The sequence below is a fragment of the Lemur catta genome, chromosome 1 (genome assembly GCF_020740605.2).
Source record: "Lemur catta isolate mLemCat1 chromosome 1, mLemCat1.pri, whole genome shotgun sequence".
In the NCBI taxonomy this organism is placed as follows: domain Eukaryota; kingdom Metazoa; phylum Chordata; class Mammalia; order Primates; family Lemuridae; genus Lemur; species Lemur catta.
Window position 1 is genome coordinate 88,159,758 of NC_059128.1, and position 13,855 is coordinate 88,173,612.

At 32.0% G+C, this 13,855-nt stretch overlaps 1 protein-coding gene across 9 annotated transcripts in view; it reads right to left on the reverse strand.

Moving 5' to 3' along the window:
- Window positions 1-13,855, reverse strand: part of ZNF280D (zinc finger protein 280D) — a 117,067-nt gene that overhangs the window by 63,821 nt on the left and 39,391 nt on the right. For all 9 annotated transcript variants that reach the window (XR_006729805.1, XR_006729808.1, XM_045529920.1 and 6 more), the window contains 4 exons: window positions 7,340-7,563; window positions 3,751-3,908; window positions 2,998-3,098; window positions 1,841-1,987 (listed from right to left, as the gene is read on the reverse strand). Coding sequence is in view for 7 of the 9 variants with exons in the window: in XM_045529920.1 (XP_045385876.1) it covers window positions 1,841-1,987; window positions 2,998-3,098; window positions 3,751-3,908; window positions 7,340-7,563 (630 nt within the window). In the remaining 2 variants the exon portion in view is untranslated. The remainder of the gene's footprint in view (window positions 1-1,840; window positions 1,988-2,997; window positions 3,099-3,750; window positions 3,909-7,339; window positions 7,564-13,855) is intronic.

Genomic DNA, 13,855 nt, shown 5'->3' on the forward strand with positions numbered 1-13,855 from the left:
TGTTTTATTTCTCAAAAGTTATACAAACTGGTTGTTAGCTCTAGAATCACCCAAGAAATGATAATATAGTCTTTAAAAGAAAAAAAAAGTTACAATGGAAACCTTCAAAGACAATAAAATGAGGCATAGAATCAATAATTCTTATTGTCTAATACTATACTAATAATGTCCTCTCAATTACTAGTTTATAATTCCACTCAGATATGGTTTTCCAGTCTTTTGTAAATAATTATACAAATTGTAAATACCCTAAAGGATGCCTGATGATCCTTCTTATTAACAGATTGTCCCCTCTTTACTGCTGGCTGTCTACCTCCTAAGTACTCCAAACAAACAAAAAAGAAAATTGGGCACCCATGGCAAGTTAAAACATACAAGTCAACGTATGAAGACTTGATTATAAATCATACAGCCCACATAGTGGGTCCACAAATCTCTATCATAGTTATTCTTCCCACATCTATATCTCACTCAATAATAGCTTAATAAAGCATCTGAGAAAGATTATATTAAAAGCTCCATAATGAAATAGAGCTACTATTTTATACCTCATTCTCCTTCTCAAAATTAAAGTCTAAAGATGAAATAAAGTATCAAGAATAGTGTTTCCCCAACTCTGTTCATCAAGAAATGTTAATAGGTATTGTGTAAAGAAAGTGTTCAATGGTCAAATAAGTTTGGGGAATGATACATACTATATCCTTTGCTTAGAGAAATACAATGTCCATTAGCATATTACTCTGAGAAGTCCTGTTTTAAAAAATAAACAAAACTGTTTAATTTTGTAAATCCTGGCATTTACCAAATTTATTTACCAGTGACAATTTTGGGGGAAACACCTATTAACACCTGATGGAACACCGTTGGGAAAACCCTAGAATAGAAGGTCTTGCCAAAACTCAAGGATAGGTGGATAGATGATGACACAGGTGATTGCAAATGCATTTGGAAATTCTTTTATGATCTTCCCCAATTAAAAAACGCAAGTTGATTTCATGATGGCTAATGACCGAAACTGACAAAGTGAGCATCAATGCTGAATAAACTGGTATGCCAATTTAACCATTAATGAAAAATTTATTAAGCTTTTTAGTGAGCTAGTAAATCCATTGGCTTCTGATTTGGGCAAGGCACTGTTACTCTTTCAAGCACTCAAGAATAGAATTAGTGTTGCTTCAGTTTTTAGCCCAAACAAAGGATGGTTTAATAGCTTCAAGAAATGAACCAGTAAGCATAACATTGTACCCTTCAAGAGAAGAGTACAAATACTAATACTGGATCCCAAAAATTATATAGCAGAACTGGCAGAAGTCATCCAGGAAACAAGTTATGATCTAAATATAGTTCTCTGGCAGCATTCATATATGGACCAGTAAGTGTCAATGATGACAACATGTCTTCTCATAATAAGTGGGTTAAAAAGTGGAAATAAAGTTTGAAGAGAAAGAGGAAAACAAGATTCTAAGTCCTCAATCTTTTCTTTGTCACAGTTCAAACTCATCTTTTTCCTTCCTCCTGATAACTCCCTTCAAAATCATTCCCATACCCACTCTTAGACCCTAAAATATCCATTTTTTTGGATATCCCGTTCACCTTCTCTTTTTTCTCTCTAAACTAGGTTTCCTATTTCTAGCTCTCTTTCAGAATTTCCTTTATTTATGAGCCACACCACCACCAAAGAAGTAAGGAAAAGAAATGGAAATTTCACAAGTAATTCAACATGAAGTATAAGTTAATCATACTATTTGAAACAACTCTGCTTCCTTTGCAGATCAAATCTAAGTCATAATGAGTCTTTTAGCTAAGACAATATGAACAAGTAAGAACTAGTAAATCTCACCTGATGCTTCATATAATGATGCATATAAGGTGTTGCAATCTTAATAACTTTGAGGCAAAATGGACAAAGCAAGTTCTTAGTGTTTTCATGGGATGTTCTAAAATGAGTTTCTACATCAGAAAATGATGAAGATCTAAAATTGCAAACCTAGAAATAGAAAGAAGGCTTAGTTTAACTTGAAAATTTATAACTGATAAGCAATTACAAAGTAACAAAGATGGATCATTTGTTTAGAAAAGCACTATGTACTACCAATCCAGCTCTGATGCCTGTACAACCAAGAATCCCACTAATGCAAGTACCAAAAGATAATCTTTGAGACATAAAAGTTATCTTTCAAATTTAAGGGGATGCTTCCCAAAACGTAACTAAATTCCCTTCTTTTTATCAGATCTTTTTATCTATCACCTCCTATCTTGATTTGAATTTTCAAGCTCTGGTATCTCTTGTTCTCTAAAATGTTTTTTTCTGCTACATAAAACAGCATTCTCCTTTAGACTGTAAATGGCCTCCAGGTCTATGACAGTGGCAATTTATCTTTTGCTTGCTTTCCCATTCCTTCAAATTCTCTAAAAATACAGTCTCAAAGCATTTGGTAGAGTTCTTTGCAACTAATTGCATTTTGTATTTCTCTTGTATGCCCATATTTTCCCCTATATGATAAAATAAGTCCATATGTTTGTCTTTCTCTAGGAGGGCCTCTTTGTCCAGTACAGGGGTGGGCAAACAATGGCCTGTGGACCAAATCTAGCTCACTGCCTACACCTCATATAATGCATGAATTATGCCAAGGGACTTTCCACTATAAATTATTTACAAGAAGGACTTTAATTTTAGTAACCAATTTTATCTAAATGGTTGAACTAATATAATACATAAAAAGTATATGAAATTCACATTTTAGCATCTATAAAAAAAGTTTTATTGGAACACAGACACTCCCATTCACTCACTTATTGTCTATGGCTGCCTTTGTGCTATAATAGCAGAGCTGATTAGTTGCAACAGAGATCATATAGCACTCAAAGCCTTAAATATTAACTGTCTGGCCCTTTATAGAAAAAAATTTGATATTGGTCTAATAGGCTGAAATCTTATAACCAAAACCACAAACAAACAAACCAAACACTTAAGAAAACAATAAATTGTGAGTGTACCTGGCAGATATATGGCATTTCACCAGGTTTATGATTGTCCTTCATATGTTGCAAAAGAACATGTTCTGTTTCAAATGATAACTCACAGATTTTACAAATGGCTAAAAGGGAAAGGGAAAAGGTATGACAACATTTTAAGATATAAATATAAAAATTATATTTTATACATCTGTATCAACAACAATAGTAGTAGTAGTAGTAGTAGTGCTGGTGAATGGTTATACAGTTTAACTGTGTGGCAAGCACAGTTCTAAGTACTTTACCCATATTAACTCTATTCCTATAGCAACACTATAAGGAAGGTATTTCTATGATCCCCATTATTCAAATACTAAGTAATGTGGTTGAAATCATGTAGCTATATTAAGAGGCAGATCTGGGATTTGGATCTAAGCTGTTAAGCTCTAAAATCTGTGATTTTTAACTACAACTGTAGTTACTTTTCTTATTAAAGTTTAAATGAAGGACACTGATATAGTATTTGAAAATAATGATGTGAGGCTCCTAATTTAGTCCCCCAAATATAAAGCACAGGTTATGCCAAGGCAGTTTTCATAATGAATTATTTGTAAGAGGCACTTTAATCTTAGTAACTACTTTATATAGAAGTTAAAAGCTAACTTTTTCAATTTCACCCTCAAATTCCAAAGTCTATTTCTTATTCTTATTGTTCTAACAGACTTCTAAGGTTTTCTCACAGTTTATATCATCAAAATCAATAATATTCAATATTTAAATGAAACTGTAACTCACTAGAAAATTCATGGGGGGTATGTGTACTTTCAATGTGACACTGCAGCTGAAATGGTGTGGGAAATTGGCGGTAGCAGTGCTGGCAGGTGGTGTGGTTTTCCCAGCTCTCACTGCTCTGCTTCTCAAGTTCCAAATGGTGTTTCATGTGGTTCATAAACCTATAAATGATTGTCAACAGGTGCAAAAATTCAGATTTAAAAACAAAAAGGAAATCTCACAAATAAGTATTTGAACCTAAATCTTAAAAATACAGGTATTACTCAAAATAAAATCTCAAAATTCTTAAAGTCCTCTAGAAAAGTATCTACTTCAAATAATCACATGTGGCTAAATAAGCTTCTTTTCATCTTTGTTTTAAAATAAGTCATTAATGTAATTAACCTGAAACATCACTAATTTAATATAACTTTTAATCATTTCAGATTATTAAAAATTTTTTTGGATAAAAGAGCAGGCTTCTTTTATACCTGAAATACTACTTACATTTTAGAGTAGAATATGAAAGGAAAGAAACTCTACCACTAGAAGCAGCTACAGAGCCATGAGAGAAATCTATTAAGGCCTTGAAGATATACAATAGATTCCAGCTGCTTAAAAGACAAATTATTGGTATTTTTACTTGTGTCTTTGTTTCTAAATGCATGTAATAGCAATTTTAATACCTACAATTACAAGAACCTTTTGTTTTATTTAATGATACTGGTTTACTGTTAGCAGAGACTGTTCATTTTAACTTGCAGACTATGCCCTTTGTAGGCAACGTCCATTTTTCAGTTTTACATTCTGCTATTTCAGCTTCCCTAGAAGGCTTCTTATGAGCAGGAACTATGACCTTTAATGGCAGAGACTGCAATATAAATAGGAATACCTATTTAAAAGACCTTACCAAAGAAGCTTTTTGCTGAATTTGAGAATAAAGTTATTCAATCAAAACAATTTTCAGACTAGGTCAACTATTAATAATTATTCACTTTGAACCCCTAAAGTAAATAATCTTGAAACTAAGTGATAATGTCATCAATCTGGATAGCAATCATTATCAAGGTTATAATATGTATCTCTTTTTCACACATTTACAACACTAATTCACTTTAGAATGGGGTTACAGTACCTTGAAATATCTTTTCCTCCTTCGGTGTTAACACCAGCTCTATGAACACCCATAGAAAATCCTAGTATTGGTTATGTATTTACATAAAGATCATGAGACATTAAACTTTCAGCTCACAACTTTCAACACTTAAAGTCCATCAGTATAAAATAATCCTTTAAACAGCTAGCTTCTGTCAATTATTAGATGATCGCCCATCAGGAGCTCATACTTCTCAAACCAATAGATGGAAATGAGGGAAACAAAAAAACCAAACTTCAGCTGGGTGCGGTGGCTCATGCCTGTAATCCTAGAACCCCGGGAGTCCGAGGTGGGAGGATTGCTTGAGCTCAGGAGACCCCATCTCTACTAAAAATAGAAAAAAACTCTCCAGGTGTGGTGGCGTACGCCTGTAGTCCCAGCTACTCAGGAGGCTGAGGCAGGTGGATCACCTGAGCCCAGGAGTTTGAGGCTGCAGTGAGCTATGATGACATCACTGCACTCTAGCCCGGGTGACAGAGCGAGACTCTGTCTCCAAATAAAAAAAGAAAAGCAAACTTCTTACAAAGATGTTCACAGAACAAAATAAACCTAACCATTTTTAGTGACACTTGATGTAGAAAAAAAAATGCCATATCACAATGTTAATAGGGCACAGAGAAGAAATACTGAGTTATCAATTTCTTACCATTCCCTAAAAACATCCAGTTGCCTTCCCAATTTATTGTTAAGGTAAAATATTATATAATATGTTTGACTTCTTTGGTCATGAGGTGTTTACCATTATGGTACATTTATTAAATTATCAATATTTTTAAAATGCTCAATTCCTGAATGTTATCCCAAATGCAGTTTGCTTAAAATGTCAGTATATTCTGATAATCTAGACATATGTAACTGTCTTTGGAAATTAACAAAAAAGGAATTTCTCATTTTCATGTTTGACATTAAATGGGTTAATCTTAAAGGACAAGTCAAAAAACTACTGCTGAAATAACTTGTAATATATGCACCATATTTAAGAACAACAAGGAACTAAGTCAGCGAGCCACATTTCTATGCATTTTACCATAATTACCGACACAATTTTCTGATGTATTTTATTATTAAAATGGTAAAAATGTAGGAATAAATAATAGAATTCTTTTGTAATACTGTTTCAGTGTTATATCTGAAAGCACAATTTTCTTTCTGTCAAACTAGCCGGGACGCTTAGCTATTGATGGCTCTTAAAGCTTGATAAAGGTAAAGAAGGTAAAGAAATAAGAAAACTCATACAAAATAAGATACATGAAAGAACTTTGAAAACTACAAAGCATTACCATAAAGAAACCATGAATAATTGTTATAGGAATATATCACAGCATATCTCAGAGTTTTTCTATGTTTCTTTTTTGGACCCAAGAACTCACAGGAAAATAAATAAATAAATGTTGGGCCCAGAAGTAATTATAGGTGCTTTAAAATGAGAATTATAGATGACAGCTATCATGAACAAACATAAAAAGGCATACATATATGTATATGTTTGTTTACATATGCACACACACAATGTACTTTGAAATGCACCTAAAAAATCAGACAGTTTGAAGGCAGGATTAAGAGATATATGATAAAGCAAGTATAGTAAAATGTTAATGGTAGAATGAAGGTGGTTAGTGTACAAGTGTCCAATGTAAAATTTTGAAAACTTTGCTAAATATCTGAAAATTATTATAATAAAATGGTGGAAAAAATCTTACTTAATATATTACAAATATCAGGCTATATATATTATAAATATCTAGCCAATGAAAAATATCACCCAATATGTCATTACTCTGCTCTATTAATAAAATTACATAGGATGATAGCTTTGTAATATGCCATGTAACTCAAAGGTTACAAAGTATAAGTTCCTAAAATTTAAACAGTTTGTATATAAAAATCTTTGAAATTCCATTGGGAATGAAATCTCTAGTTTCTAGAGGTGTTAATTTTTAAAATCAAAGTAGATATGTCTCCTAAAACTAGTACATCTCTAAAACAGATCACTTTTCCCACAAGGTAAATGTTCTAAAAATTATAAATATGAATTAAAAGCTTTGACCATTAAACAGATGAGTATGTAGGAGATCAAACTGGACAAATATAAAGACACAGCTCTTCTTGTGATGTGAAGAAAAATAAAATTCAAACACAGCTAGAAAATGAAAATTATTTAATAAAAATTCATATATCACTGTTAAAATAGAGAAAAGTTCACTTTGTCTTATGTTAAAATAAACTTTGTCCTTTCTTAAGCTATGTGAAAGAAATACAACTAAGTAGATACAGGAGTCAAACTCTATAAGAAAGGACAAAAAGCTTTTCAACAAGAAAATGTGCCTTTGTTCTTATAGCAGAAAATGTTAAAATCACTTATGTAGAATGGCACAGAAAAATGCAAGCTAGAAATATACCATTTATATCTGCAGCATTACAATTTTCAAACAGAAATAAAAATAAGTATTTACATACCTAATATTATTTTTTAGAATTTTCAAGCAACTGAAGCATTTAAAGGTTGTGTGAGTCTTCTGTTCTTCCTGGACATCTCCTTCATGTTTTCCATAATAAAAGTCATTAACCAACATGATCAATTTTCCTTTCTCTGAATCAACAGTTGTATTTTTATTTGCTGTACTTGAAAATTCTGTTTTAGCCAGTCCCAAGAAGTTATTTATCATGTCTGGACAACAATACTGAAAGAGAAAAAAATAGAAGCCTTATTTATTCTTTAAAAAAAATATGCACCAAAAAGTGAATATGTGTTTACAGCTAAGGCCAGATAATGTAAAACTATGCTTGCTTATATATCTGGAAAAATAGTCACCAAAAATTTGTAGTGCATATACAGATTTTATTTATCTTAATAAACAGAAAAAAAACCATAAAACCAAGGGTAAGCTATAGACCAAATAGCTTTTCTCTTGCAATTTAACTTTCCCGATGTAAATCTCTGATAAAAATTTGTTCCTTTACCAAAAATTATTCATTTCATATCTGTGTCAAGATATATAGAAAGGAAATGTAATTTTATATGCCTTGATGTTATTTACTTATCAAGTGATATACAAAATTTCATAAAGCCTGGTTGGAACTGGACTTTGAGCATAGCTAGCCTGCCATTCCACAGATATGAGGTACTAGAAAATGTATAGGACACAAAGAAAGAAGCATTAGTTCCATCTGGAAAATTTCAACAGTTACATCTTGAAATCTAGAATGCTTATATATTTGAAGGGGAAATTTACCTCCTCATGAGTAAAATCAAGGTGTCATAAACTAGTTCTAACATAGAATACTTTCATATATGAGCTTTTTAAAAAATAGGATATAACTATTTTATTTATTATACATAATTTTCAGTTGTAGTATTTCTCTAGGACAGTTTTCTCAGTGGGCAATCGAAGGAAGACCTGCATTAGAAAAGCCAGAAGTGCTTGTTTAAGCTAATTCCTGAGCCCCACTTCAGACCAACTAAATCACAATGTCTAGAGGCAGGGCATACAAATCTATATTTTTTAAACAAATCAACCAGCTATTTCTTTTGTAACTTAAATGCTTCCTAACTATTTCATTTGTTAAATTAGTAGCAACATAAGAAAGTTTGAAAACCTAAATACAACTCTATTCCATTTCTAAGATAACAACATCCACTTCCTCTCCTGCCACATGTGAAATGTCAGATCATTGATAAAACATGCTGTATTACACAGAAAACTGGGCCTTTGATCCAAGACAGACCTAAAACATTTTGTTCAAGCTTACATTATACTTACTTTGTTTCATTTGTCAATTTTGAAATCTAAAAAAGAAAAACACCCTCTCAAAAATCTAAAATAGATCCAAAGGGAGGGGGAAAAAAAACTAAATAAAATGGACCCATAAAAAAGTGACATAACTAACTTATATTTAGGAGTTAAGGTTGCAGCCCTAAGCAAAATTAGGATAAATACATTAGTTCTCAAATATAACATGATCCTTTTAGTCTTCACTCAGAATAAATTACAATTGAAATGAAACTACAACAAAAAGAGGGAGATGAGAAAGGTTTTGCTATATAAGTTTCTAGATTCTTCTTGAGATATATATAATATTTAACAGCTCAAACTTACGATAGTCAGACTATTTCTAAGGACTTTTACAAGGCCAAGTTCCTTCCAAAAAAATACTACCTTTTATTTTAAAGATAAATGGAGAAAAGAATGGTTTAGAGTAAATCCACCAGCACTATTAGAAAAGTTAGTCAAAATTTATGTTTTACTACTAATGATGTGCATCAGTGGCATAATTTTGATAAGGTAAAACTCTCCCATTATCTGCAACCTTCCTATAGGGAAGATCTCCAACAACGCGGAAAAATTATAATGTGCAAAAACCACATAATACTGAAAAGTTTCCCCAATTAGAAATGTGGATAATCTTATGTCCCAAACATTAAATCTGGCTTTCAATAAAAGTTATTCTGAGTCATATTTGTCACTTGATTCTTTTCTGAAAACTACAAAATAATATATGGTAGAGTGTGCCACAAAGTTTATATTCCCCAGAAATACCAAATTTGGGATATCTATGAAAGTAAAGATTATCCTAAAATTCCCATAAATTATGATACACATAATAGATGACCAATTACTTGCTGTTCTTCTATTTTCTTTTTTTTATTATTAACTTAGAAAATTAAGATAGGATCAGATTTTAAGAATACACACACATACTTTGTTTACAGTGTCTTTTAACCGATGTTTCAGATCATTATAAAAGAGGTGAAGAATAAACACTGACAACCCAGAATGGACAATAAGATGTAGTAAATTAGAGTGGAGGGTTTAGTTAATTCAGAAGAAAGTAATGTATCCTACAGAAAATATCCAAACTACAAATAGCAACTTAAGAAATGAGAACTAAGCTTAGATTTAAAGAGTTACAAGAGGGCAGAATAATCTATGGAGGGCATGGCTGAGCTACGTACGGTCCAAGATCAACTGGTCATCTTTTATTCAGCTACTACTCCCTTTTGGTACTAGCCCTTCACTGCAACCCCTTCATTTATCCCTTATTTTCCTGGATTAGCCATTCTGCAAATATTAAACACATACCTTTAATGCCATCTACCCTAGTTTGACAAATCAGACACCATCTATACACCATTCTCATCTTCATTCCTCCCAGTTCACAGACTGTGTTGTTGCTTTGCTAGTGCCCTAAAAATTTAGGTAGTATTTTTCAGAGCAAAGGAGGTGGGATGCTGTTTTTAAATAGTCAAATAGGACTTTTCATATGAATGTCCTACATCAGTCAACATTTTCCTCCTCGTATTTACCCAAAAGCCCCAACAACCAAATTCTACTATTTGATTTTCATTGAAACTAAGAGCCAAATAAAATCCATAGACGCCATAATATATGAAAGCACTACTCAAAGCAGCCAACATTAGGCAGATGGCATTTAGTTGCAAATAAATCAGAGAAGGCAAGGGTAACAGATCTCAGAGAAGTCAATGGTAACAAATCTCAGAAAGTGTCAGTAAAAATATACATCCTAAAGTTGAAAGACATATCCTGAAGCATAAAGCTATATCCTTTGTTTGCAAAAACAGGTACAGAAGCTGGGGCAGGAAGGATGACAGGAGAAGTACTCTAGACCTGGTCCAGTACAGAGAAGCAGCAAAGGCAATGCTACATAAGGAATCAGACACACAAGTCATACTTGCAGGAAGCCTTCTGCCCTGCAAAGAGTTGTATAAACCAGCTAGCAGGCTGTGAGACTACTCTGGCAACCTAAGCTTCCTCCTAAAAGGAACCCTGTATAAAACAGCTGGTCAAAGAAAATCCAGCTTGTTCAACATGATAGTGACTCACATCTAAACAAAAAGACTTTATAATAAAAGAAGGCAAATAACATGAAAATGTAAAATTGTAACAAAAATACCAGAAATATGATGCCACGCAGCAGATGCAGATGTAAACAGTAGCCAAAATTTTTGCCACAAACTTTAAAAACATAATGAAGCAAATGTCTCTATTTAGAAGACCACAAAGCAAGAGTAGACGGTGAGACAATACAAAGTCATAAAAGACTGGCAAAATCAAGAGAAAAAGTAGAGGAAAAAATAAAAATCCAAGAGATAAAGACAAATTACAAAGGAGTACAGTGGTGAACAGACATTGGAAAATAAAATGAAATAAATGACACAGAAGGCTAGTAATAAGAAAAGCAAGTAAAAAAAATTTAATGAGTTAAAAATGATTAAAAAGAAAATGACAGATATGTCAGGCAAAGAAGATCAGACAAATTCATATTAGAGATGTCATTGTATGGAACAAATATTGAAAAATAGAACCAAGAAAACTGTGCTAAAACAAAGGAAGACACAAATATACAGGTTGAAAGAACATGCTGTGTGCCAGAGAAGACAGACCCAAAATTCCCAGTACCGAGTTATATCACTACAAAAGTATCAGTCTTTAAAACACAATCTTGTAAACAGCCAAAAAGATCAAATCACTTATAAGGGGCAAAATAATTCAGGTTTGTTCCAGATCCATTCAATAGCAACATTCAATACTAGAAAATGGGAGCTACACCAAGAAGATCCTCAAAGTGGGAGTTAATTTACTTTATATCTGGCCAAAGAGTCTTTCCAGAATGGGTCAAACTGCTTTGAATATGAAAGAACTCACAGAATGCTGTTCCCAGTCTCTTCCTGGGGAAATAACTAGAGCATGAACTTCAGCCAAAGAGAAAAACAAAGAAACCATGACAATAGACTGGTGATGAACATTAAATAAATTTACTGTAGAAAAAGATGAAAACAAATGTGGAGAAAAGGTTAAGAAAACCTAGTGGGCATATAATAATATGTCCTGACAATAGAAAAACAATACAACCAACAAATAAAAACTAGGAGAGGGTAAAAGAACAATGAGTATGAGGTTAAGGAAATTCATAGATTGCCTGACATATGCTAGCAGCTCATCAAGAAATATTATTTAGAGCCACCAAATAAAGTAATATAGAAACAAGCATTTTAAAACTTAGAAAATGTTGACTAAAATCAAGAAAGGGTGGGTTAAGAATAGGAAGTTTAATGCTATTTTAATCAATCCTTACAGAAGAGAATAGCAGAGAATGGCCAAAGCAATAGAAGACTACTGGAGTTACATAAGTTTAAAATTATAAGGATAACCAGGAGAAGAAAACTACAACTTTACTAAATACCCAAATTACATACATATAAAGTAACCACATAGTGAAGAGCTTAAAAAAAATTGCAACAGAACTCAGACCAATAAATCTACCCTATTGATGAATGAATATAAACCCACTACTAAAATAAAAGGGATTTTTCATATAGTGTCATGAAGGAAAAATCAACTTTACTGAGAGCAAAGGGCACACCTAAAACAAAGTGATTCAGAAGAGCTGACAATAAAAGGATAAGCAAAGAATATACCAGGCAAATGGAAACCATAAAAGAAAAAGAAGAAAAACAGAGTTGTCAGCCTAACATCAAAGTAGAATTTGGGCTAAAAGACACTAAAAATTAAGACAAAGAAAAGGATACTTCATCAAAATTCTAAAGGATGCCTTCACAATACAGTTATAAAAGTTAGATTCTTCTATATCATAAATAACAGCAACAACATTCAAACAAAATTGCAATATATCAAAGAGAATATTGGTAATGAAAGATGTGAATTGTGATTCTAGTGTTTGTCAATCCAGGACAGATCAAGTAGACTAAATGTATTGCTTAAGTGAAGATACAGAAATCTAAACAATATAATTAATAAGCTAGGTTTGGTTGATAAATACTAAATTCCATACCCTAAGTGGGAAATAATAAACCTATTTTCAAGTTTGCACATAATATTAAAGAAAATATCCCATATAGTTTTCAAAAAGGGGGAAAAATATTTGTGAAAGATGGACTTTCCCATTAAACAGACTGAGGTTTGAATTCTAGTTATGCTAATTGGCCATATAACAAGAAAAATATCTATCTCTCAGAATTTTCTAAGGATTAAATAATGTATTTAAAGCTTAGTACTGTGTCTGACAGTCTTAGAGAAATAGTTATTATTATTGTATGATATTTGACTGATTTTTAAACACTTTTCCACTGAAAGAAAACATTATTTTTATGCTAGTCATCTTCCATTTATCTATAATAAAAGCAAAATACCATTCACAAATAATCTAAAAGTCACATTTTTTCAAAATGAAAATCATTATTATAATATTAAAACTTTAGCTGATACATAAAAATGTATAAAATAGAAAGTAAAAAGTCCACAGAGATTTAAACTTTTCCTTGCTAGATTTGGTGACTATTCTTTCAGATTTCTTTATGATATAAGCACATACACTGTTCATATTTTATTCAATTTAGTTCAACAGTATGTCTTACAGATCATCCCATATTATTAACCATTGTAGAGATACCTTCATTTTTAAAGAATTTACAGTGTTCTATCATATGAACGTTCTAGGAAGTTTTAGTTGATTCCAATACAAATAATCACAAACTTCCCATAACACATAAAAGCCACATTTTGGAGAATGGTTGCCAGTCTCTCCAGGTAAAGAACTATATATAATATGCTACAATTTGTATATAAAATAGAGAGGAAATAAGAACATTCAATGTTTACCTGTATATGCAGAAAGAAAATCAGGGAGGATATAAAACAAATCAATAAAAAATTTTCTTCGAGTCATGCTGAGAACCAGGTAAATAAGAGACAGGGTAAGATTCTTATCTTGTATATCCCTATAGGATTTCTAATTTTGAATCATGTGACTTTCTTACCTACTCAAAAAATTAAATAGATAACTAAAGAACATACCCTTTTCCCCCTCTCTCCATCTATAATGCAAGACATAAAAAACAAATTGAAAGCACTTGTACAGGATAATTCTCATATAAGACCAAAGCACAAAGTACAGTTATCAGGGGCTACAGTTGGGGAGCTGGAAGTAGGGATA